General features: G+C 40.0%; 2 protein-coding genes across 3 annotated transcripts in view; one reads left to right on the top strand and one right to left on the bottom strand.

The window, feature by feature from the left end:
- The window catches only part of LOC124123900 (mannan endo-1,4-beta-mannosidase-like), a 28,899-nt gene extending 26,373 nt beyond the window's left edge, over positions 1 to 2,526 (bottom strand). Inside the window, exons 1-2 of the mRNA XM_046487094.1 lie at positions 2,436 to 2,526; positions 529 to 754 (exon numbers count right to left, since the gene is read on the bottom strand). Of these exons, the coding sequence (XP_046343050.1) occupies positions 529 to 754; positions 2,436 to 2,443 (234 nt within the window). The 5' untranslated portion in view covers positions 2,444 to 2,526. The remainder of the gene's footprint in view (positions 1 to 528; positions 755 to 2,435) is intronic.
- Positions 2,527 to 4,993: 2,467 nt separating this feature from the next.
- LOC124123905 (protein MTO1 homolog, mitochondrial-like) overlaps positions 4,994 to 26,159 on the top strand; it is a 203,011-nt gene continuing 181,845 nt past the window's right edge. Inside the window, exons 1-8 of one of the 2 annotated variants that reach the window (XM_048381332.1) lie at positions 4,994 to 5,071; positions 7,155 to 7,363; positions 8,858 to 8,953; positions 9,936 to 9,991; positions 11,950 to 12,112; positions 15,303 to 15,479; positions 16,002 to 16,114; positions 21,720 to 21,832. In XM_048381332.1, coding sequence (XP_048237289.1) covers positions 7,162 to 7,363; positions 8,858 to 8,953; positions 9,936 to 9,991; positions 11,950 to 12,112; positions 15,303 to 15,479; positions 16,002 to 16,114; positions 21,720 to 21,832 — 920 coding nt within the window. In that variant the 5' untranslated portion in view covers positions 4,994 to 5,071; positions 7,155 to 7,161. The remainder of the gene's footprint in view (positions 5,072 to 7,154; positions 7,364 to 8,857; positions 8,954 to 9,935; positions 9,992 to 11,949; positions 12,113 to 15,302; positions 15,480 to 16,001; positions 16,115 to 21,719; positions 21,833 to 26,159) is intronic. The other variant, XM_048381333.1, reaches the window with a different exon arrangement.

Below are 26,159 nucleotides of genomic sequence, written 5' to 3'. Positions count from 1 at the left end.
AGGCTTATTTTGCTCAAATTTAATATGAACGTGCTCAGCCCCACGTTGGGTGCCAATGTAGCAAGCTGACAAGGTAAGGATGCCATCTGTGGGATGACTCCACGCCCTGCTACACTAGTCCGGACTGATGCCTACTTACAGTGCTAGCTCACTGAGATACCATGCCGCCGTTTAACATGAATACCCCACTCAGACACAGTATACTGACTCCGAGTCGACCAGTTCTTGTTTAAACCCCTTAATGCCAAGCGCCAGAAAGGGTAACAACAAGTACCATCTTTAAACGTCATTTGATCGAACCCCGGACCTTCCGCTCTCCGGGCGGACGCTCTACCACTAGACCACGGAGGCAGTCGACTATATCAGAAGGATGTGTTTATAAATCACTTTCACAAACTAATAGTTTCTGATGCTCGACACTAATCACAACCTCACACTGAAAAAAACTGACTGAAAATGAACTTTATATCAGTGAGCAAAGTCCCCCTTTAACGAGAACTTAAATGAACATTTCTTCATCTGACATACCGTGAAACTCCACCCACGGTTGCTGGTGTTGGTTGTGACGTCATAAGGGGCGTGTCCTCCAGACGCCCCCATCCACGTGGCACTACTTTGACCAAACATAATGGTGTCAGGGTTGGCTGCCAATTCCTTCAGGCGATTGTACAGAGCTACAGTCTCCGGGGTGGCATTGCGGTCATTGGGTTGACTCAAAACAATTGGTAGCAGCACGAAGACAAAAAACACATACCTATAAATGAGATATATAAATGTTCAATACATATATAAAATATATTTTCGTGTCATATATAGTACTCGATATTCCGGGAAATGTAAAAGACATACATTCCAATAATCCCTAGTTATTTTTGTTATGTTTCTTTCCATAAAAACGTGGCGTTCTGGTGACAAGTTGATGACATAGTAGTATATGTTTGATATTATGTTGGTATGGAGGCACGGGTGGCCCAGTCGTCTAAGTCGCCGTGATTCGCTGTGCAGAGTTGCGTCCCTTGGGAACGCCAGAGACCTATGATTGTGGGTGCGAATCTCGGTTCGCCCTGATAATGTTTCTAGGTTTATCAGCACCATACTCTAGCTCGTGGGTTTCACCGAAGTGGTTATTGTCTGATCCCTGCATCACTTCGGGCATTCCTCCCACATTAAGGTGACACGCCGTGATATAACTGGAATACTGTTAAAAGCGGCGTTAAACCCAACTCACTCACTCACTCACTCAACATATGTTGATATGTTAGCTTCTCGACAGTTTTTAAATAGATGAAAATGTTATCTTCATTGCAGCATTTACTAAAACTTAGATAAGGAAGAAATCATTATATTCGTCGTTTTCGCACTGATTTTACGAAATTCGTGTAAGAAAACATGTGTATTCATTTAAGGATTGACTGTGTATTTTTTTCGGTTCATTGAGGTATGAATCGAAAAGCCGATATGCAAACTGTATGAATCCGCGTAGCGGATTCTTACAAAAGTTTGCACATCGGCTTTTCGATTCATACCTCAATGAACCGAAAAAAATATACAGTCAATGCTTATAATGAAATTCGACAACGTAAAACATGTTTTATCTACAATAGTTTAACCCAAAACAGTTGCATATATCAAAACAGACAAAAATGACGACATTGATAAACATTCCAGGTGTAGGAATACATACAGTGGCGTGACATGAATCAGGTGATCGTTTAATTTATGCACATAACTTGACACGCCTACACAGTCAGTAGCCAATCAACGGAGAGTGGGATTTAAACAATGTTCATTTGACCTGTCAATTAAGGCAAGAGGCGAAAAGAACTGCAACAGTCAGACTGTAACGAACCGGAAGAAATATGTCCGAGAGAAGGCGGCAGTTTCAAATAACATGGTCATTTACTGCGTGATTCAAACATTACTTCCCTGATTACGGTAAATCACAGTTGGAGAAATGCTAGTTATAAATGAAACCCGAAGACATGAAAGTTGAACCGGGGCGAGCGAGAAAAAAACAGGCGAGCGAGCCTGCACGTTTGCTGTTTCATTCATTCTCGGCCTTCGGTTTCAAAGGGTAGTTTGGACAATGAATATGCATGAAAGTCGCTAAATGTCCTGTGCATGACGATACACATGAGCAGAAAGGGAATTCCCTCGACTGTAATATTGGGATTCCCCGACATTCCGAAGTAATAAAAGTAGTGCGCCGCGGTGGGCGTGGCTTAATTTTTTACACTCATTGGGAAATGAATGCAATAACACGTGACCAATTCAGCTAATCAGAATGCAGGAATTTCCATGACCACAACGAAAATTTAATTATTCCTCGTTAAACCAAAAATAAACAGCCTAATATTCATGAAATCAGTATAAAACATTCATATAGTAATATTCATATCTTATTTCATTATCAGCTGGCCGAAATACTGACTTACCTTGACATGTTGCTGTAGCACCCTGTCTCCAATGTTTATGTGGAGTGAGTGTAATGGTTCAAGTGACTGTTTTTGACCTGACATACATCCCTAAGCAAAACGTCAGCTGTTTATCTTTGGTTTGTTTGAAGGACATATAGTGCGTGTGCGCTTAGACTAAGCTTATATAAAGACGCACATACCTTCGTCCACTCCTAAAAGCGCCATACTATAGTTTTCCATTAGATGTCTTTAGATAACCCTGTTTATAGGAGTCTTTCTGTAGTTACCGTTATTGAACCGTTCACGTTATTAATATACTGATCTGTTGGCTCGTTAAGCAAATTAAGTGGGTTTAGTGAGTGAGTGAGTATGGCTTTACGCCGCTTTTAGCAATATTCAAGCAATATCACGGCGGGGGTGGGGATGGTTTGGGTGGGGTGTGATTTTGTGTTAAGCATAGATATTTTTTCAGCTACAGCTACCAAACCAGATATGATTTAAATTTAAGACTATGAAACTTTCTTATTTTAAAAAGAGAAACACCTTTCAACAATGTCGGAAGCATAATTTTACTTGCCAAGAATTTTCGGGGACAGTTTTGTTTCCTAACCCTCCATTGCTGGTTGTGATGTGACGAAATTGGATCAGACCCGTGAAGATCCTGGTTAGACTAAGAAAAATGCATAATTTGACAAAATTGGCTGTAACATTTTTATTAAGTCATTAAACTATCCAAATTATGTCTTTGATTACAGGTAATATGTTCGGTTATCTGAATTTGGCAAACATTTTGTTTCATTTTACTGTTATTCTAATTCTCAGTGGAAACATTGGTAAAAATCATGTTTATTTACTTCATTTTCAAATCTTGTGAGTAGGTAAAACACTAATTCCATTGAATTGTGACAATAAAACCACTGTAACTGGGTATTAAAATCTGCCTTAACCATTGTACTATCCTATACAAAAAACAAAATGAAAATATATTACATAGGGGTTGAGATATTGTATACAATGTTACCCCACCCCCCAAAAACCAATTTTGACGAAAATTGCTTATTGAGATATGGTGGTAGATGATGTTGCTGTAGTGGATGAGTGGGATAATTGCAACAATGCTTAAAAACACCAAAATAGTAAACTCATAAAGAAAAATGATGTTTCAAGTTTTTCTGTGAGCATTTATGGTGGCCATCTTGAATTTCAAGATGGCCGCCATTTTGACCTGTTTTCAAAATCAAGATCTTATATAGTTCTTCAACATGGTCATGTAATATATCATATGAAAGCTTTTCACATTGTCTTTGCAATGATGTACACTATTCACTGACTCCTGTGGTAAATTGATCCCCAATAATGAAAAAAGGAAATATTGAAAACTAATTTCACTCAAAATTGTAGATATACTGCACTTTTGTTTGAGCATTTCACTAGTATATAATTTGAGTGAAGAAGCAAACATGAGAATACTTGTAGTATTATGAAGTATTAAAAATAAAATGTGAAATAATGTCATCTCTAGTCACCGAGTCATCTGGAGAGGTAGGTAAGTTGTTTCTGTTTAGGCATGACATAGCACAACTGCATCCAAAGGAACATCCCATGATGTTCTCGGCGCAGCTACACCTGAATGAGGAGCATCTACCTGTTGTGCATTTACATGTGAGCAATTCTAGACACAGTGCTGGCATTCGTTTCTGAGTCATTGGAATGGGTTCTATGACATCGCCTGTAGACGTCCACCTATATCCTTTTGGTGGTGGAATGTCAGACCCTCTTTTGTGGGCAGAACACCACGTGATGCACTGGTGCTGACATCTGAGTAGAGGTTGTGTGGTTGGAGTTCCTCTAGGTCTCAAACTCTGTGGAACATGTCAGCTGTAAGTGTATTAATGCTAGTTGCAGTCGATGCTGGATTGTACACTTTGATGACAAGTGAGTCTGTCTCTTTCATGTTGAAGGCACCAGTTTCTTCTGTTGGTTGCAACAAATCTGGTTGTGTGATAAATATGTTCCCGGTCCACAACCATGACCGCATGGAATGCTGGTAGAGCTCCACACCCCCCCCCCCCCCCCCCCCCCACAATGATAACATGTACTTGTATATAATGTTCGTAATCGCTGCTGATAGATCAAATAATATAACCCGTGATAACATAACGTGTGAGTATCGTGTGCTGTTATTCCCACGATTTCGAGCATATTATGGTAAATGTTTCATTATTTACACGATATATCGTGTTAAAGTTCTGTTATTTACACGATGTCGTGCATATTGTGAGAAATTGTCTGTTATTTACACGATGTCGTGCATATTGTGAGAAATTGTCTGTTATTTACACGATATCGTGCATATTACGAGAAATTGTCTGTTATTTACACGATATCGTGCATATTGGGAGAAATTGTCTGTTATTTACACGATATCGTGTACATTGTGGAATATGTACTCCTTATGTACACGATATCGTGCGAATAGACACAGCCGGTTTAGACACTTGCAAATAAATATCATTGTCACGTCACATATGATTGGTTTAAAAACGGAAATCCCCGAAATGATTGTCCAATCAAAACATCGTTCTCTTACCGCTGCGTTGATGTTTTTGACAGCATGGGCACCTGAACACAACAGACAACGGCGAGAAAACGAGGTGAAGGTCACAGACATACACATTGGCTGCATACAATAAGTTACACACTGTCGCGACATTGATGAGGTTTTGAGATGATTGACATGTCCAACACAAAGGAGATTTTCGAATAAAATTCAATGTGTGAACTGTCCGGTTTTCGTTCATAGAAATGCCGATAACACAAACTCAATACTTAATTGTGGTGATCATGTACGGTCGTGGAATGTGAGATGTAGGGACATGTTTGCACTTCTGACGTATTTCTTTCTTATGTGTCTTGAGATAAACTTCCTCATAGTGAATTTTGAGGTTTTATTAGACATTCGCGTCTTCGTGCAAAGAGTAAATTGTCCAGTTCAATTCTCAAACCAAAACAACAGAGCTCTGCACAGCGATTACAATACATATATGCCTCGGTTGAATGAAGCCAATCACTCTCCAGCCAGTGTTCCTTGTGGCCAGGACCGCCTCCGTTGTCTAGTGGTAGAGCGTCCGCCCAGAGAGCGGAAGGTCCGGGGTTCGATCCCAAGCTGCGTCATACCAAAAGACGTTAATAGATGGTACTTGTTGTTACCCAGTATGGCACTCGGCATTAAGGGGCTAAAACAAGGACTGGTCGGCTCGGAGTCTGAGTGGGGTATTCATGTTAAACTGCGGCGTGGTATCTCAGTGTGCTAGCACTATAAATCGGCATCAGTCCGGACTAGTACAAGCAGCAACACACACACATACACGTGCATGCATGTCGCTATATAAGTGCAATAATCTTGGACGCGACGTTAAACCCCATTTCACCTCACCTCCTTGTGGCCAGCCTAGTACCTCTGTCACATTACAACATGTGTTTTTCATTTGTTTCATTTTGAATGAGTAAACACATATACATAGACATAACTTGCATTCAGCAAATATCCCAAAATATGAAAACAGACACCATAAGATAGATCTATTTTATGGTCTCTGGTGATAATCAATTTCCATTTGCATCTTCATCCTCAACATGCTGTCATCGAAGCCCTACAGAAAGCTAGTTATACAGTCACTTTGATGTGTAAAGCTACATTGCCATGCACCTCATCACTGTCTCAAGTGTGTCTTTATAATTATGCAAAATAATATGTAAAGCATACTGAAAGGTCGGCATCTATATCATGTATAAGACAGGCAGGCATTTATCAAGAATCTCCAAACGAAGTGCCCTTGGTAGGCACACTGGGAAATATACTGTTATTTTGTTACTGTCTTTTATTGAAGTTGGTATTTTAACATCCTATTTATAATTGAATTTAATGCAGCCATGTGACATCACTAATGGCTCCACTCCTGAAGCTGTTAGCAGTACTTTTTACATTTAAGACACTGCTTATTACTGTCTACAAACTGAAAAAACTGGAAGAATGATGTTGGATGATGAATAAAATCTCACCCGAGTGTCTTTTGATATCAAATATATCAACACTTGTTGATATGTTAATTAACAAAAGACACTTGGGTGAGAATCTCTATATAACTATATGAACATGAACTGGGAAATTTATGATTCCAATCTGGGAGTTTTTCTGACATTTGCTGCAGTCCTAGGGCTCATTACCAGCCTCTGAGCCATCTTCCCCAGGCAAGGGAGTTGACTGACTATAAAAGTCCAGTTTCCAACCTTGACGAACTAGGCAGGTATTATGGAGTTACATTTTGGCAGGACTGACGAGTCTATGCATAGTCCAATCAAAATCGCACAACAAAATTGAAATCCTGTCAGTAAACTCTCACATAGATTTCGGTCGATTGCAGGATTTGCAAAGCATGTACACCACCAACTCGCTGTCAACAATATTTTAATGCAAGTGCTACGAGAGGTGGAATCTGAATGGTCCATGGGAGAGGCTAAGAAGGGACATGACTCATAATAGCCACTGGTGGTGCTACAATAGAGCCCAGGAAACCCTAGTTCGGCAAGGGTGGAAACTGGACTTTTAAAGTCAGTTAACTCCCTTGCTTTGTTTCAGTAGGGTCAGATAAATCCCTGTTTTGGTTTCATGTTGAAATCCGGCTACTGGGAGAGGTACTATAGGGCTTGTATTAATACATTCACTATTGTTTCCAGCAGGAAAATGAATCTCACAAGTTTGAAAAGTATGCAACAGTTAAGGAAGCTTCTTTCAAGACAAACATGTAGAGCACTGTCTCACCAGGGTCGACCAGGATATGATGTCATCGTTGTTGGAGCAGGGCATGCTGGGACAGAAGCAGCATGTGCTGCGGCAAGGATGGGCGCTGACACGCTGCTTGTTACACACAAACTGGAAACTATAGGTAAACTTGGCATAGAGATCAGACATGATCAACATTAGGTTCAATCTGATTCTGTTTGCTCAGAACACTACTGGGTTAGAGGCTAGTTGAGTAGTCCAGTAGGTACATGCTGGTTCATCCTGCCAAAGACCAGGGTTTGATTCCCCACATGGGCACAATGTGTGAAACACATTTCTGGTGTTAACCCACCAAGATATAAGTTGCTCACTCCACCTCACACCACCCCACCACACCCACAACCTCACCTCACCTCCAACCTCACCTCATCTCACACCAAAACCTCACCTCAACCTCACCCACCTCACCTCACCTCACCTCATACCACAACCTCACCTCACCCCACATCCTCACCTCACACCATAACCTCACCTCAACTGATTTTATGTACATCTTCAAACATTGGGACCCGTGAATAGCCGGGTAGAGAATAGGTCTTCAGCAAACCATTCTTGCTGTAAGAGGCAACTGTGCTTGTCGTAAGAGGCGACCAACGGGATTGGGTGGTCAGACTCGCTGACTTGGTTGATGCATGTCATCATATCCCAATTGCGTAGATCGATGCTCATGATGTCAATCACTTAGATTGTCTGGTCCAGACTTGATTGTTTACAGACCGCCGTCATATTATATAGCTGGAATGTTACTGACTGCAGCGTTCATCAACAAACAATCAAACAAAGCAAATATTGGCTCGCTCAGATCACTTTGAGAAACCTGGTGCAGATGTAGTTATTCTGTCTCACATGGCACTCTCTTAGGGCAGAGTTGCATCCTTTAGGCATGACACAAACATCATGGGTTCGAAATCCTGTTGTACCCAGATTATTTTTCTAGGTCTGTCGGCATCATACCCATGCTCGTGGGTTTCACCAAAGTGGTAAATGTCTAAGACCTGCATCACTTCGGGCTTTCCTCTCACACTAACTAACCCGACGTGATGTTACTGCAATAATGTTCAAAGCGAGGTTAAACCCAACTCACTCACTCACTCACTCACTCACTCACTCACTCACTCACCTGGATTATGGTTCTAGGTTTGTCAGCATCATACCAGGGCTGATACATATCATCAAAGAGGGAAAGCTATATGATACATATCATCAAAGAGGGAAAGGTATATGACACATATCATCAAAGAGGGAAAGGTCTATGATACATATCATCAAAGAGGGAAAGGTCTATGACACATATCATCAAAGTGGGAAGGGTCTACGATACATATCATCAAAGAGAGAAAGGTCTATGACACATATCATCAAAGAGGGAAAGGTCTATGATACATATCATCAAAGAGGGAAAGGTCTACGATACATATCATCAAAGAGGGAAAGGTCTACGATACATATCATCAAAGAGGGAAAGGCCTAAGACCTGCATGGACTTGCCACCCACATCAAGCTGATGTGCTGTGATATACCTGAAATGTTGGTTGAAGCGGCGTGAAAGCACACTCACCCACTCACTTAATCTGTTTCAAGACTTTGTGTTTTTCAGGAGCTATGTCGTGTAACCCCTCATTCGGTGGTATCGGTAAAGGGCATCTAATGAGAGAGATCGATGCTTTAGACGGAGTCTGTGCCAGGATATGTGGTATGTTACATGAACTATATCATGAATTTTGCTATAAATGTACAGGGTTTTGACTTACAAAACTAGGTGTCCGGGAAATCCCCAAGAACTACTTTTAAGGGTCCTTGCAGGCAATCTGAGGGTCCTTGCAGGCAATATGGAGTCCTGTAAAGTAATGTTGTGGTGTAGTGTACTGTACATCTTGATAATTACTTTAGACTTAAAAAAATAAATGAATTGGTTCTCAGGCAATGTTTTTTGAAAATATAGTGTGGGCCGGCGATGTCATTTTAAATTTTGTTGTTGTTGTTATTTAAACTGGTATGTAACCAAATAAACAGTTGTGTAACCAGATAAACAATTGTGTACTATCACTCAGGGAAAGGGCCTCCCTACATAAATGTATTCCTTGAAGAGTGAAACACTGGTATACAGTATTTGACTAAAGGATTTTTTGATATTTTTTTAAATATGGAAATAAAAATGAAACATGGCGCAAACTTTATGATGATGTGGGTGGTGCCTGAGAACCAAGATTTTTTTTAGCCTCAGAGCCTGAAATGAATCAATGATCATGTGGACGGTGGTCTTTATTGATGGATGAAATAACAGACACCCATCACTGCTGTTGATGTGCTGTAGATACAATGAATATTATTGTGCGCTCTTCGGGACGCAGTATATTTTTTTCCTGCGTCCATTCTATACATTTGTGTGTTCTCGACGCATATTTGTGTGTCGTGTAAAACCCTGAATGTAGTGTAGGCCTGATGTACCACCATGTTCGCTTGTAAGTGTGTTCGTCCTCAACATAACTAATACTGTAGATCATGAAATTAATGCGCAAATGTGGCCCTTGCTCACATTAATAAAGATATTTTCTGGGCATGTTTGAGTTTACTGTCACGTCAGGTTCACTGAACATGCCGGCCGGAATCAAGGAGATACGCAAAAAATTAAGATATTTTCACCATTGTAACCTGTTCTTCTTTGTTTGTTTCAGATAAATCTGGTGTGCAATACAAAGTTCTTAACAAGCGAAAGGGACCAGCTGTGTGGGTAAGGACAGTTTCCTGGCAACCAGCTATGTAATATCAAAAACAAAAATTTAAACAATAAGCCCATGATAAATTACTTACTTTTCAGCATCACCACCTGATTCTGATTGTACGTGTATTAAGATAAGTAAAAAATACAGATTTATATCACAGGTCATGACTAGTTTTATTGATGCGATAAACCAATACAATAAACTTGGTATTATGATGCATATGAGGTGAGTGAGTTTGGTTTACAGTGCTTTTAACAGTATTCTGGTTACATCATGGCATGTCAGCTTATTTTGGGAGAAAAGCCTGAAGTGATGCATGTCTTATATGTTTACTAATTTGGTGAAACCCACAAGCACCAAGTTTGCTGACAAACCTAGAAACATAAATGGGGTGAAGCAGGATTCAAAATCCACGATCACTTCTGGCCTGCTCAAGGGACGCAACTCTGCTCAGCAAATTGCAGGTCTTTTGACCACTGGGTTACTCGTGACCCCACACTCCGGCGCAGTGGTGACTCAGCATAACACCACTGCCACAGGCTAATTTGCATATCACGTTACCAGCCTTTTCTCTTGTTTGTAAACAAACACGCTTTTTCAGAAATCAGAATAGAACAGATTATGCAAGTAATTTTAGGGCAATTTGAATATTGGTTCGCATAGTTTTATAAATATGCTACTACAACTGCAACAGTGAGTTGCATGAACTACATATTTACGCATCAAAGTGACCGTATCGCTAGCTCTCCGTTGGGCTTCAATGACAGCACGTGGAGCCGAACAACCAGTGTAAATAAAGGATAACTAAGCAAAAACAAGTAGATGTTCACGTATGAGGATACTTTCTTAATGAACCGTAACGATTCTTTGACATTTGTTTATAAAAATGTGTAGACTTGTCAAACATGAAACGGATGAAAAGCATATTCAATATCTTGAATGGACTGTGAAAGATGTGACGAATCGTCACATGGCGCTGGCCTGTGGCAGAGGTACTATGCTGGCTGGCTGCCGGCCGCATGGAACTCTGGGTAGGAGAGTGTCGTGCCCCCTGCCCACCAGGAACTACTTTCAAGCTCCATGCATCAGTGCAATGCCCTCCTCTCTCAATAAACTGTACATTATCATTCCCCAAATACTTAGATAGGAATTACCCAATGTGTTGCCGTGTTTCTGTAGACGAAAATGGGTGTAAATCATTTGGTACTACCGTATTCGACGTAATAAGCGCCCCGCTCTAATAAGCACCCACGGTGATATTTGCTAATATATTGGCTAGTGAACAATCCCAATTAACACTTCTTCTGATTGATCAATGTACATAAGACTTATTATCATGTATAATACGTGTTATATGCACCCTTAATTATAGGCAATTAAACTCTGGAAAAATATATCTATCGTGTGTAAACATTTCAGGCTGTCAGCATAAACCATGAAATTTGTGATCTTTCAACTCTGTTTTTTTTCCACCAAAATAATATTCTAATTAGAGCCCCCTATTTCTAATTTTGAGAGCGCACTGGGCACTTATTACGTTGAATACGGTATATGATAAATTCGGCGATTAACTCAAACGTGTATTCATACGCGGTTTCTAGAGTTGCTGCTATGAGTGAAATTACATCTTATTTTTAAACATACATTTATTTTAAGAATTACATAATATGAAAAATATATTATAACTCGCCTGTATTCCTAATATATATTTGCAATATGGAAATGCATGTGACCAAATGATCTCTACAAGGACCACCCGATGTCTTTTCATGACCGATTAACTATGGTAATGTGAAAGAATTGAGTGGTCCTTTACTTCTTTTGAGCAGTATATATAGTATATCTGTACCATGCTTCTGGAAAATTTCTACATAGCTTTATAGATTTGTAAATTGCCAAAATGTTGAACCTTTTAAGATGCTGATAAATCATTTTAACAGCAATTACAATGGGTTTTATCTTACAGGGCCCAAGAGCACAGATAGACAGAGAACTGTACAAACAACATATACAAACTGAGATCAACAACACCGACAATCTAACTGTCCTAGCAGCTCCTGTAGAAGATCTCATACTCACCAATACAGGAAGTGATGTCACAAAACAGCGATGTCAAGGAGTTGTTCTAGGTACAGTCATATCAAACAACAGCGCTGTTGAGGTAGCCTAGTGGTTGAAGGGGTCGCTCATCACGCCAAATTCCTGGGTTCAAGTACAATGATGGAAACTGAATTCTGTCTTAAAGCGGTTTCAAAACACTCACTCACAATCTCATAATAATCAGATCTTAGAGCTCACTGGCGCTACACTAAAATCTGAGGACATCTTATTACAGGTCACGGCAGAACAACCTTTCATCCAACCAATCACAGCATTGCTTGCAGGATCGTGAGAGACTGAATTTGTTTTGAAAAGGTTAACATCGAGCATTCCGAACAACCGAACAAAAGTATGACTAATTACTTATGTTAGACATCGGAAGAGACTTTCCATATCCCCCCGGAAGTACTACCGTACAATCTCAGACATCTATCAGACAAATTTTATTTTGTTCTGATTTCAAATTTTAAATCGTGAACTTTATCAAAATGTTTTTCAAAGTGTAGTAGGAATAGAAGACACCAGTTTGAAACCAGTGCTGTTTAGCTAAAAAAAACCTGCTTTCTGATTGGCGAATGTTAACTTTCTATTTGTCATTTCATTGGTCGGTCAAAAGGTTGTCCTGACATGACCTGTATTGGTCTTCAACCTGAGGACATCCCAATACAGGTCATGTCAGCAGAGTGTAGCGGTAGTGAGCACAAAAATCTGATTTTTATGAGATTGCACTCACTCATATCATATCAATCAGTGGGAAAGTGTTACATTACATTAAAAAAATGAAGCACGTCCCTGTGTATATCCGTTTCCCTGAACGGCATCATCTGCTTAGATAACCTACATGTGCCACTCCCATTAAGTTAGGTCTGCATCAACCTTGGTTTGTTAGAGGTGACTTACCGGAGTGGATGGGTCAGGCTCGGTACAAGTACCACTCCCATTAAGTTAGGTCTGCATCAACCTTGGTTTGTTAGAGGTGACTTACCGGAGTGGATGGGTCAGGCTCGGTACAAGTACCACTCCCATAAGTTAGGTCTGCAGCAACCTTGGCTTGTAAGAGGCGACTTACCGGAGTGGATGGGTCAGACACGGTACAAGTACCACTCCCATAAGTTAGGTCTGCAGCAACCTTAGCTTGTAAGAGGCGACTTACCGGAGTGGATGGGTCAGACAGGGTACATGTGCCACTCCGATAAAGTTAGGTCTGCAGCAACCTTGGCTTGTAAGAGGCAACTTACCGGAGTGGATGGGTCAGACACGGTACATGTGCCACTCCCATAAAGTTAGGTCTGCATCAACCTTGGTTTGTTAGGGGTGACTTACCGGAGTGGATGGGTCAGGCTCGGTACAAGTACCACTCCCATAAGTTAGGTCTGCAGCAACCTTGGCTTGTAAGAGGCGACTTACCGGAGTGGATGGGTCAGACACGGTACAAGTACCACTCCCATAAGTTAGGTCTGCAGCAACCTTAGCTTGTAAGAGGCGACTTACCGGAGTGGATGGGTCAGACAGGGTACATGTGCCACTCCGATAAAGTTAGGTCTGCAGCAACCTTGGCTTGTAAGAGGCAACTTACCGGAGTGGATGGGTCAGTCATGGTACATGTGCCACTCCCATAAAGTTAGGTCTGCAGCAACTTTGGCTTGTAAGAGGCAACTTACCGGAGTGGATGGGTCAGGCTCGGTACATGTGCCACTCCGAAAAGTTAGGTCTGCAGCAACATTGGCTTGTAAGAGGCGACTTACCGGAGTGGATGGGTCAATTGCAAGCTCGGTGACTTGGCTGTATAACATCATACCCGACAGTGTTGCACAGTACTCATAATTGGAATCACTAGTTTGTCTGGTCCAGACTCGGTTATTTACAGGCTGTCGTCATATAGCTTGAAAATATTACTCAGTGCACCTTTAAACAACAAATAAACAAAAACATTCATCACATTATGTTATGCAATAGGATGTTATATGATTAAACTTAGTATGTTATTGCAGATATAACGCTCTGGGTCCCGTTCTACAAAGCGATCTTAGCACAAAGACGATCGTAACTCCCATACTTTATCATAGACTTACGACATTTGTTTTGTACAATCACTTGGTAGGACTGGGCCCTGATCTTCATGGTGTGTTGGAGTTTGTTTAATCTCAAGTTCAGTCCATCAATGCCTTCAGTTGCCATACGAAAGGTACCCTGATAATACTGGAATATTCCTCAAAACAGGGCAAAACCTGACTTACCCAGTTTACTGTATTATGAACATATTTTTATGCTATATCAGCAGTCATGAATATCACTCATGAATTTTTTACCATATTATGAAGACATGGAAGCCGACGAATGAGGATCAATGAGTGAGTGAGTGAGTGAGTGAGTTGGGTTTAACGCCGTTTTTGACAGTATTCCAGTTATATCACGGCGTGTCAGCTTAATGTGGGAGGAAAGCCCGAAGTGATGCCAGGTCTCAGACATTTACCACTTCGGTGAAACCCACGAGCATGGGTATGGTGCTGACAAACTTAGAAACATAATCAGGGTGAACCGGGATTTGAACCCACAATCATAGGTTTCCGGCGTGCCCAAGGAACGCAACTCTGCACAGCGAATTGCAGTGCCTTAGACCACTGGGCCACCCGTGCTCCAGAGTAACTTGTGACCCTGACAGTGTGTCATTGTGGTCTGACAACCTGGATCGATGCTCTTGCTATCAACCACTGTCCAACCCTAGAATATTTCAAGGCTATTATAATACGACTGGAATATTGCTGACTGTGGCTTAAAACGCATGCACACTCACTAGTTGTTTGTGTAATGGTGCACTCAGGAATTTACCAGCTATGTGATGGCACCCTGTACAGTGATTGATATTATGAACAACAATCCACACTGTCAGGGTACGATGACACACAACCAACTCACTGAGCCTGACCACCAATCTATCAAGTTGCCTCTTTTGACAAGCATGGGTTTCTGGGACCTAACCTAACCTGGGAACCCCATGGGGTCACTTCAAAGTTTAATGGACAATCTTCTGTTGATAGACGGGGCGGTCGGGTAGCCTAGTGGTTTAAGCGTTCGCTCGTCACGCCGAAGACCCGGGTTCGAATCCGGACATGGGTTCAATGTGTGAAGCCCATTTCTGGTGTCCCCCGCTGTGATATTGCTTGAATATTGCTAAAAGCGGCGTAAAACCAAACTCACTCATTCACTCACTGTTGATAGACAATGGTGACAGAATCTACGGGAACACAGTTGTCATGACAACAGGGACATTTCTGCGAGGCTGCATCAACATCGGTATGTCTGTGCATCCTGCTGGAAGGCTGGGAGATGAGCCGGCAGTTGGCCTCGCCAGAAGTCTGGAGGACGCCGGCTTTAAACTGGGAAGACTGAAAACAGGTAGGTTGTGAGGAGGCCGGACTATCAAACACATTTGTACTATTATGATACTATTGAAATATTAGTACAACTGTTGCAATAGTATTATGACAATATTAAACACTTTAGTGATACTGTAAAGTAGGGACAAATAGGTGTCAAAAGGAAGCACACGCTTCATGGAAGTTGCCATTTATTCATATAAAAATAGAATTTACAAAAAAACTTTGAATTGACAATGATCAGGTCGTAAAAAATGGAATCGGAATCAAGGCGCATCAAACACTTTCTCACAGACACTATTGAAATATTGGTACAACTGTTGCATAGGGGCGACTATTTGGGCTATTTACACCATTGCGGTTGTTTTGCAATAGTGGCCCACACTATTGCTATAGTATTGCCATAGTTGATATTTTAACATTTCATTAATATTTTGCCATTTGTCCATCTGGCCGTTTGTTCGTTCGTTCATTCGTTCCTGCTATCTTTTGCTTTTCTTCCTTTGTTCCTTCATTTGTCACTCACTCACTCACTTTCTAGGAACGCCCCCTAGACTGGATGGTCGGAATATTGACTACAGTAAAACGACAGTCATGTATGGAGATGACCCACCAACTCCCTTCTCTTTCCTGAATGATGAAGTATGGATACAGGTAGGTGGAACCAAGTGGGTAATGACCCCAATATCTCCGACTGCGTTCTGACAGAACAAGTCAATCCGATTACAATTAGGGGGCACGGGTGGCCCAGTCGTCTAAGGCGCCGCAATTCGCTGTGCAGAGTTGCGGCCCTTGGGCACGCCAGAAACCTATGATTGTGGGTTCGAATCTCGGTTCGGATGTTTCTAGGTTTGTCAGCACCACACCCGTGCTCGTGGGTTTCACCGAAGTAGTAAACGTCTGAGACCTGCATCACTTTGGTCTTTCCTCCCACTTTAAGCTGACACGCCGCGATATAACTGGAATACTGTTAAAAGCGGCGTTAAAGCCAACTCACTCACTCACTCACCGATTACAATTAGCCAATGTGATCCTTAGCAACCCATACTTGTCGTCACAGGTTTGTTTGTTTGTTTGTTTGCTGTTTAACACCACACTCAGCAATATTCGAGCTATATGCAGCAGTCTGTAAATATTCAAGTCTGGACCAGACAATCCAGTGATTGACATCATGAGCATTGATCCACGCAATTGGGATACGATGACATGCATCAACCAAGTCAGCGAGCCTGACCACCGGATCCCGTTAGTCGCCTCTTACGACAAGCATAGTCGCCTGTTGCGGCAAGCATGGGTTGCTGAAGACCTATTCTACTCCGGGTCTTTACGGGTCTATCGTTAGAGGTGACTAGCAGGATCAGTTGACTTGGCTGATGCCTGTCATCTTATTCAAATTGCATAGATTGATGTTCGTGATGTCAATCACTAGATTGTTTGGTCCTGACTTGATTATTTATGGACCTATGTCATGTAACTGGAATATAAGTGCAGCATTAAACAACAAGCAAACAAAAAAAATCAGATATTTTACTGATACGAAACTGTGGTGGCCTGACATCCACTCCATTGCAGGTCATGACAAGTGAACTTACCAGTCAGCCAATCATTCTGGAGGCTTCTTATTTCTTTGTTCAAACAAGTCAAAAATTCGGAGCAGTACATCTGATACAGAATCGAAAAATGAATGTGAATGGGCAGTTCTGAATGGAGAATATTTATATTGTAAAGCAAATTAACCCCAGTTTTTCTGAGCTTCATGACATCTAAACCCAAATGGGTGCACTATCAAGGAAATGGCATTTAAACCCGGGAAGTTAAACAGGAAGAGTAAATCATTAACAATTGTTGGCACCTATGAAGACAGGTCACAGACCTAGAGCTCTTGCACTATTGTTTGTCTATCAGTGTTTTGACTCATTATTCAGCATTCTTAAATCTGGATATTTTTTGGTTATAGGGTTCACAATATTTAGTTAATTAAACATGAAAAAAAGAAACTTTTCATTTTTGTTTACTTTGAGAAAATATTTAAATTTTCATTCAAACCTGAGTTTATCCATACCAAATAGTCTGTGTTGGTTCAATTAAAGGATTTCATGTTTTACAAAGGTTGAGAAAGTATTTGAACACACAATTTAAAGTACTAAGTTGCACAGGACTCAATTTGCCAAGAACAGTTACTGCACATAGTTATCTCCCTTAGACCATGCATGTCTTCCTCCACCAAAGCTTCCAAAATCTATAAGACTTCAGCGACAAAGCAATTCATGGATAAAAGGTAAATATTCTTCATTTTCCTACTTCATTTCTGTTTTATAATTTTGTTTGGTTGATTTAGTGAGATGAGGGTTAGAAACAAGTGTTAAATAATTACAGAGTCACATATATCCACTGTAAATCTCATTATCTCAAAAGTTATTATGAAAAAGAGTTTTGATTCTCAAGAATGTTTTGGCTATTTTAGAACAATTTTAGTTTTAGTTTCCCCCCAAATAGAAACAACTTTAAAAAAAAAAATTAAAATGTTAAAGCATGGAATATGAATTGTTTCAAGTAGACTATTTTTTTATTAATATCTCTCTGATTCAGGCACATATGTGATTTAACTGAAAATTTTGTTTATTTGATTATTTTTTATATTCTTCTTTCATAAATATTGTTGAAAATCAATCCAACTTTTTGTTCTCAAATCACAGGTAAAATTAAGACAATTTTAGGGTACAGTAAACTACAATTATAACGCGAACTCAAAGGGACCACTAATTTGAGTTCGCTACACCTGTTATTTCGTTATGAGTGTGTTCGTTAAATGCCTCAACTTTATATGATAAAATATATTGAAAATGATCAGGACCGAAAGAATAGTTTGTTATATCCATCAGTTTGTTTTAAGTGTGTTCGTTATAAACATAGTTTGCTGTATCAGTTTATTCAATGAAGGGAGGAGGTAGGATGGGGACCCTTGTTCGACCAATGGAAATGTCACATTTTAAAGTTTTGGAAAACTTCGAAATATAAGCTTGAAAATTAATCACTTGCCTTTTTCCATTCGTATACTTGTACATTTTGGACACTGACATCATCATATACACATATATAGTAAAAATAAGTGATAAAGGCAGGTATTTAATTGCTTAATTTTTCAAATGAAAATCCAGTTGGTTGGGATCCACTCACTCACAAAGTTTCCTAGACCTCACGTTTGCAATCTGCTGTCTCATAGGCAACATCCCCTTGCAGGTGAGAGCTTGCTACATTCTGGGCATCTCTAACATTCCAACATATCTTGCCCCAGTCTGAGTCAGACCCCACAGTTGCACCCGGACATATTGCGGATGATTCGTCAGCGCTTCGGCCACTCAAACGTCATCTTGTTTCCCTCACACTACAACCACCAGCTTCGGACGTTCATATCACTGATACCGGATGTCCTTGCTTGGAATCACGACGCCCTCGCCTTTGATTTGAACGGCGCTCCTTCCCCGAGTTCTAGTGAAACTCCACAGTGAATATCCAGATTCTTTTGGTAGTGCCTTTTTGGCCCAGTCGGACATGGTTCCCCCATCTGCTCCGACTCACAGGAGAGCCAGACCAAAAACTCCCTTTGTTTCCCGGTCTGCTCAGAAATCCACACACTGGTCAACCACACTGATGCCCAGTGTCGTGGGATGTACATGTGTGGCCCATTTGCAAAATGCATTGACGGCCAGGGTTTTCTCCATGGGGGCAGCTCTCACTATCCGTCAGACACATCGCCCTTCTACGGCCGCCCTGACCAGAAATGATTATAATTTGAGGCTTATTGCCGTCAGCATGATATGGATCCTACATTGGTGACAACTCCATACATAGCAGGCTACTTACGTGAGACAAAACATTTGTCAGGCTGTTATGTCTCAGCCATTAGTTCTGTCCTTGGCACCTCCCCATCCACCTGTATCAACATTGCTCCCGAACTCGCTGCTATACTACGGGGTTACCATAATGCCAATCAGCAATTGAAGTTTGCCCTCCGGCCTTGGATCTGGGACTGGTTCTGAGACACCTCGTTTATCCCTTTAAACCTATCCCCTCTGCAGGGGAACTGGTACCTCTTACTCAGACAACTGCCTTTGTCATGTCATTAGCCACTGCGGCATGGGTCAGTGAACTGCACGCCATAGACGTCACCCAGATCAAGTTTGGACGTGGTCCATGAGCGGAGGTACATCTCAATCTCATTAAAATCAGACCTTGGTTCTCGCTAAACAAAGATCTGATTAGGGGTCATCAGACCGAGCTTTCATCTGACCAATCAGAGAGTCGCTTACCAGATTATGAAAGTGACAGTCGGAATGTGATTTCTCATCATGCAATTTAGAAAACTTTAACACAGGATATTCCGAAAGATTGTTACGGGTTTAACGACTGAATCCATACAATATAGACGATCTATTAGCCATTCCACAATGTTCTTTTGTTTAGGCTTCAAATTTGTAATCGGGAATTTGTCAAAATATGTTTCGAAGTGTAGTCGCCAATTTGAAATTAGTGCTGTAAAGCACGAGAAAGCTTCCTTCTGATTGGTCATGCCATTGCAAAGTTCGCGCAAGGTCGATTTGACATGACCCATAATGGGATGTCCTCAGATCTTTGTTTAGCGGTAGCGAGAACTAAGGTCTGATTTTAATGAGATTGAGGTACATCTTAGCTTAATGGGGACATTATTTGCCGGAAATCAGTTGCCTGGTCAGTCGGACCACACCTTCACTATGGCCCTGCTGACTAACATTGTTAGGTCTGGTGATACAGAGGACATCAGAGGACATCAGAGGATGCTGTAACTAGTTGCTTTTGCCACCAACAAAAATGCCTTTTCCTAGCGACCATCAAGGTGGGTCACAAGAATATCTCCAAGAATATGCAACGTAATTTCATACCCAGGCTTACATTTTGGTGATGCATTATGGGACTATTGAAGTTGAACACACCCTTGGGTTGAAGACAAAGAGGCAGTCTAGTCTAGTCTATGCTCTGGCCCAACCATTTAATCGCAAATGGGGACATGCAGTTGATCCAACATGCCATCCAACCTTGGGATAATTGCATACTGTTGTGGAGGGATAAGGTAAAAAACATTAGGACACGATTATTCCCCTTATTTATATTCTTATCCTGACACAACAGGTCATGACTGCCCGCTTGTCCATCGCCTCAAAGATTTGGAACAACTTGTCACCCCTTTATGGGCGATCACGGTAAAATGATGAGTAGTACAGGAGCATGCTGGGAGTGAGGTGGTCGGAGGGTGTTCCGGTGATTTGTGCAAACACACCAAGCAAATGAGATAAAAGTACAAAATACACATGATAAAAACACATACATAATAATGTTTTTGGCACGAACTTGGGAGCTGACAGATTCTTATCACAGACGAGGAATGACCGAGAGCTAGGTGATGGTCCCTTGGCTGCTTCATGGCTTGGACTATGGTCTGCGGTACGGGACTTCGTCCTGAGTTCTGATGTAGACTTGGGGGAGAAAAGGATGCTCTAAGATGAGTAGGCAAAGCCCAAAGCAAGTGATTGGATAGGTACCCCCTTACAAGAGTGAGTGCCGCCCTCGCCCCCCCTTCGATCTTTGGGAAAAGAATGGAGAGAGAGGGCATATGGGAAAATTGGCTCTTCTGAGCATGTGTATGCAAGACGTATGCGCATGCACAGAGGGGGATAGTTGTAGGTGTAAAATTGACATATACATGTAAATAAATTTCAATACACTGGACACAAAATACACTGAATTTGCACAAACCACAATATAAAGTTATCGTTTGTTTTACATTGTTCTACACTGTTATATGATTGAAGCAAGAAGGAATATTGCATATTGTTGTGTCGTCCAGCCAAAATATAAATTTGTAATAATTCCAGCCTAGTTTGGCAAGGGTGGAAACTGGACTTTTACAGTCAGTTAACTCCTTTGCGACAGGAAGATGGAAAATAAGAGGGATGAAGTTGTTTAAAGTTTCTTGAAGTGCAAAATTGATAGAACAATTGTGATAAAATCTTGTCTTTTTTTCATTTCACCTTATTGTGAAACAGAGTCAGTCCCAATATATTGTCAAAAATAATTTATTTATTTGTCTAATTTAATATATTTTGGTCTGACCTCATAAACCAACTAAAACAAAAACAAGGTCAAAGCTTTATTACAAAGCGAAAATTGAATTTAATCATATTACTGTGTGGTCCCATTTTTAGATTTGCGTTTTTCTCTTTAGGCCAAAGATCAGCTGAAATGTCACATGACTCGCACAACAGAAGCTGTTGAGAAGATTGTCATGGAGACATTACATCTCAACAAGCATGTTCAGGAGGAGATAACTGGACCAAGGTAGGACATTACAAACCTCTAAAAGTATTTGTAGAACCTTGGATTTGGTTGTGTAGCAGTCCTCACAACAACCCTATCCCTGTCACTCACAGGTCTTTGTGTGGTCCTGTGTTGAACTGGAGCTTGACCTGATGCTGGATAAAATGTCTGACCTCAACAGGACCAATCAGCTTCTGATACAATACTTTTTTTATTTTATGTTTCGCAGATTTATTCCAGCTTTTCCACACATATTATTCATTCATTCATTCATTCATTCATTCATTCATTCATTCATTCATTCATTTAATTCATTCATTCATTCATTCATTCATTTTATTTATATATTTATTTATTTATTTATTTTGTGGATGCCTCGGTGGCTGAATGGGTTAGATCGATGAACTTTGTGTGCTGGCGATCAGGTTCCTCACTCTGGCAGTGTGGGTTCGAACTCAACCCAAAGAATTTACTAGAATCTGTACTTTACTAAGAAAGTGTTATGCCAATTATGACATTTATTATGCTTGACATCTGTTGTGTCTACTCTAAGAATAGCATCATGTCAAGGACATTTTATGTCCTTATGTACACAAGGTTTATGCCCCTTGGTGAAATGTTACCACACTAAAGTTGACCGTTCTACAGAAGAAGTTAGTATCCTAAATCTGTACATGCTTCGAACCTTTGCATGAATATCGATGAATAATTCCTGTTTCACGCCAGCCACGAAAATATTCACGGACCACCTAGTCATCCCCTGCCCAAACAAAGTGATAAATGAACAGGTTCGTCCATCAGGTTTCATTTCCAGAGCAGTACTCATAAACCTTCAATATTTATTCATCAGGCATGTGCTCTGGTGCCTTTTGGTGTTCATTAATATTTTGATTGTATTTTCTGCATTACCACATTGAACTTGAGGGTATTTGAATGTAACATCTATCTATTGCATTGACATCTAAATGTACAAAATTCAAAGGACTTGCATAGGGTCTTACTGTCAACCGGTACAGTTTTAGAAGTATTGTGGATATGAAGAAGAACTGTATGTACCCTGATCTGAAAGCCAAATGTAAACCAGTTTAAACAACCATCTAGATCATTGAATATCCTTTAGTTTGGTATACATGGTACCACCTCTGTGGTCTAGTGGATGGAGCGGCTGCTGGCGAGCATCAGGTCTGTGGTTCAATCCCTTGCTGCATCATACCAAAAGATGTCAACAGATGGTACTTGTTGTTACACTGCCTGGGGCTAAAATAAGGACAAGTTGGCATGGAATCAGTATAAAGTGTCTGAGTGGGGTATTCATGTTAAAATGTGGCATGGAGTAGTTTGTTCATCTTATTGATATTCCTACCTGGCATTTGTCCACTGTGCCGGGCATTGTCTATACTTGTTAACCAGTCAACTACTTCTCAGTGTTTCCAAGAATGTTAACCACTCAACAACTTATCAGTGTTTCCAAGAATGTTAACCAGTCAACTACTTATAAGTGTTTCCAAGAATGTTAACCAGTCAACTACTTATCAGTGTTTCCAAGAATGTTAACCAGTCAACTTTTTATCAGTGTTTCCAAGAATATTAACCAGTCAACTATTTATCAGTGTTTCCAAGAATGTTAACCAGTCAACTATTTATCAGAGTTTCCAAGAATGTTAACCAGTCAACTACTTCTCAGTGTTTCCAAGAATGTTAACCACTCAACAACTTATCAGTGTTTCCAAGAATGTTAACCAGTCAACTACTTATCAGTGTTTCCAAGAATGTTAACCAGTCAACTACTTATCAGAGTTTCCAAGAATGTTAACCAGTCAACTATTTATCAGTGTTTCCAAGAATATTAACCAGTCAACTATTTATCAGTGTTTCCAAGAATGTTAACCAGTCAACTATTTATCAGTGTTTCCAAGAATGTTAACCAGTCAACTACTTATCAGTGTTTCAAAGAATGTTAACCAGTCAACTATTTATCAGTGTTTCCAAGAATATTAACCAGTCAACAACTTATCAGTGTTTCCAAGAATGTTAACCAGTCAACTACTCATCAGTGTTTCCAAGAATATTAACCAGTCAACAACTTCTCAGTGTTTTCCAAGAATATTAACCAGTCAACTACTTATTAGTGTTTCCAAGAATGTTAACCAGTCAACTACTTATCAGTGTTTCCAAGAATATTAACCAGTCAACAACTTCTCAGTGTTTTCCAAGAATATTAACCAGTCAACTATTTATCAGTGTTTCCAAGAATATTAACCAGTCAACAACTTATCAGAGTTTCCAAGAATGTTAACCAGTCAACTACTTATCAGTGTTTCCAAGAATGTTAACCAGTCAACAACTTATCAGAGTTTCCAAGAATGTTAACCAGTCAACTATTTATCAGAGTTTCCAAGAATATTATCCAGGCAACTACTTATCAGTGTTTCCAAGAATATTAACCAGTCAACTACTTATTAGTGTTTCCAAGAATGTTAGCCAGTCAACAACTTATCAGTGTTTCCAAGAGTGTTAACCAGTCAACTATTTATCAGTGTTTCCAAGAATATTAACCAGTCAACTTCTTCTCAGTGTTTCCAAGAATATTAACCAGTCAACTACGTATCAGTGTTTCCAAGAATATTAACCAGTCAACTTCTTCTCAGTGTTTCCAAGAATGTTAACCAGTCAATTACTTATCAGTGTTTCCAAGAATATTAACCAGTCAACTGCTTCTCAGTGTTTCCAAGAATATTAACCAGTCAACTACTTATCAGTATTTTTCAAGAATATTAACCAGTCAACTACTTATAAGTGTTTCCAAGAATGTTAACCAGTCAACTATTTATCAGAGTTTCCAAGAATGTTAACCAGTCAACTACTTATCAGTGTTTTTCAAGAATATTAACCAGTCAACTTCTTCTCAGTGTTTCCAAGAATGTTAACCAGTCAACAACTTATCAGAGTTTCCAAGAATGTTAACCAGTCAACTATTTATCAGAGTTTCCAAGAATATTATCCAGGCAACTACTTATCAGTGTTTCCAAGAATATTAACCAGTCAACTACTTATTAGTGTTTCCAAGAATGTTAGCCAGTCAACAACTTATCAGTGTTTCCAAGAATGTTAACCAGTCAACTATTTATCAGTGTTTCCAAGAATGTTAACCACTCAACTACTTATCAGTGTTTCCAAGAATATTAACCAGTCAACTTCTTCTCAGTGTTTCCAAGAATATTAACCAGTCAACTACTTATCAGTGTTTCCAAGAATATTAACCAGTCAACTACTTATCAGTGTTTCCAAGAATGTTAACAAGTCAACTTCTTCTCAGTGTTTCCAAGAATATTAACCAGTCAACTACTTATCAGTGTTTCCAAGAATATTAACCAGTCAACTACTTCTCAGTGTTTCCAAGAATATTAACCAGTCAACTACTTATCAGTGTTTCCAAGAATGTTAACCAGTCAACTACTTATCAGTGTTTCCAAGAATGTTAACCAGTCAACAACTTATCAGAGTTTCCAAGAATGTTAACCAGTCAACTATTTATCAGAGTTTCCAAGAATATTATCCAGGCAACTACTTATCAGTGTTTCCAAGAATATTAACCAGTCAACTACTTATTAGTGTTTCCAAGAATGTTAGCCAGTCAACAACTTATCAGTGTTCCCAAGAATGTTAACCAGTCAACTATTTATCAGTGTTTCCAAGAATATTAACCAGTCAACTATTTATCAGTGTTTCCAAGAATGTTAACCAGTCAACTATTTATAAGTGTTTCCAAGAATGTTAACCAGTCAACTACTTATCAGTGTTTCCAAGAATATTAACCAGTCAACTACTTCTCAGTGTTTCCAAGAATATTAACCAGTCAACTACTTATCAGTGTTTCCAAATATATTAGCCAGTCAACTACTTATCAGAGTTTCCAAGAATGTTAGCCAGTCAACTACTTCTCAATGTTTCCAAGAATATTATCCAGTCAACTACTTATGAGTGATTCCATTTGTCTAATTGTGGGAATTTCCGACGCTCTTTGTCCCTCAGGGACGCTGTTAGTACAGCATGACTAGGAATTCTCATTACATTGTGCCAAGTAAAATATTAAAATATTAACATAAGCATGTTTTTTAAAAAAAATTGTCAACTGACAAAACATGAAAACAGATGACTTCTTTCTTTTGTTGAAAGAGCACAGTCATAAGTGATCTTCAGGTCTAAAACTGTGTGTTTCCAATAATTTTCACTCACCAATTAAAATTTTGAAATCTTTGAAAAGTTACCTGAACCGGTAGTTTATCACTGCCAACTATGTGACAGTCAGTTAATAAGGTCACCTGAAACACTGGACACATGACATTAG

This window comes from Haliotis rufescens, unplaced genomic scaffold (genome assembly GCF_023055435.1).
Source record: "Haliotis rufescens isolate VD_foot unplaced genomic scaffold, xgHalRufe1.0.p SCAF_38, whole genome shotgun sequence".
NCBI classification, from domain to species: domain Eukaryota; kingdom Metazoa; phylum Mollusca; class Gastropoda; order Lepetellida; family Haliotidae; genus Haliotis; species Haliotis rufescens.
The sequence above is the reverse complement of the archived record's forward strand: the minus strand, read 5'-3'. Positions and strand labels throughout refer to the sequence as shown.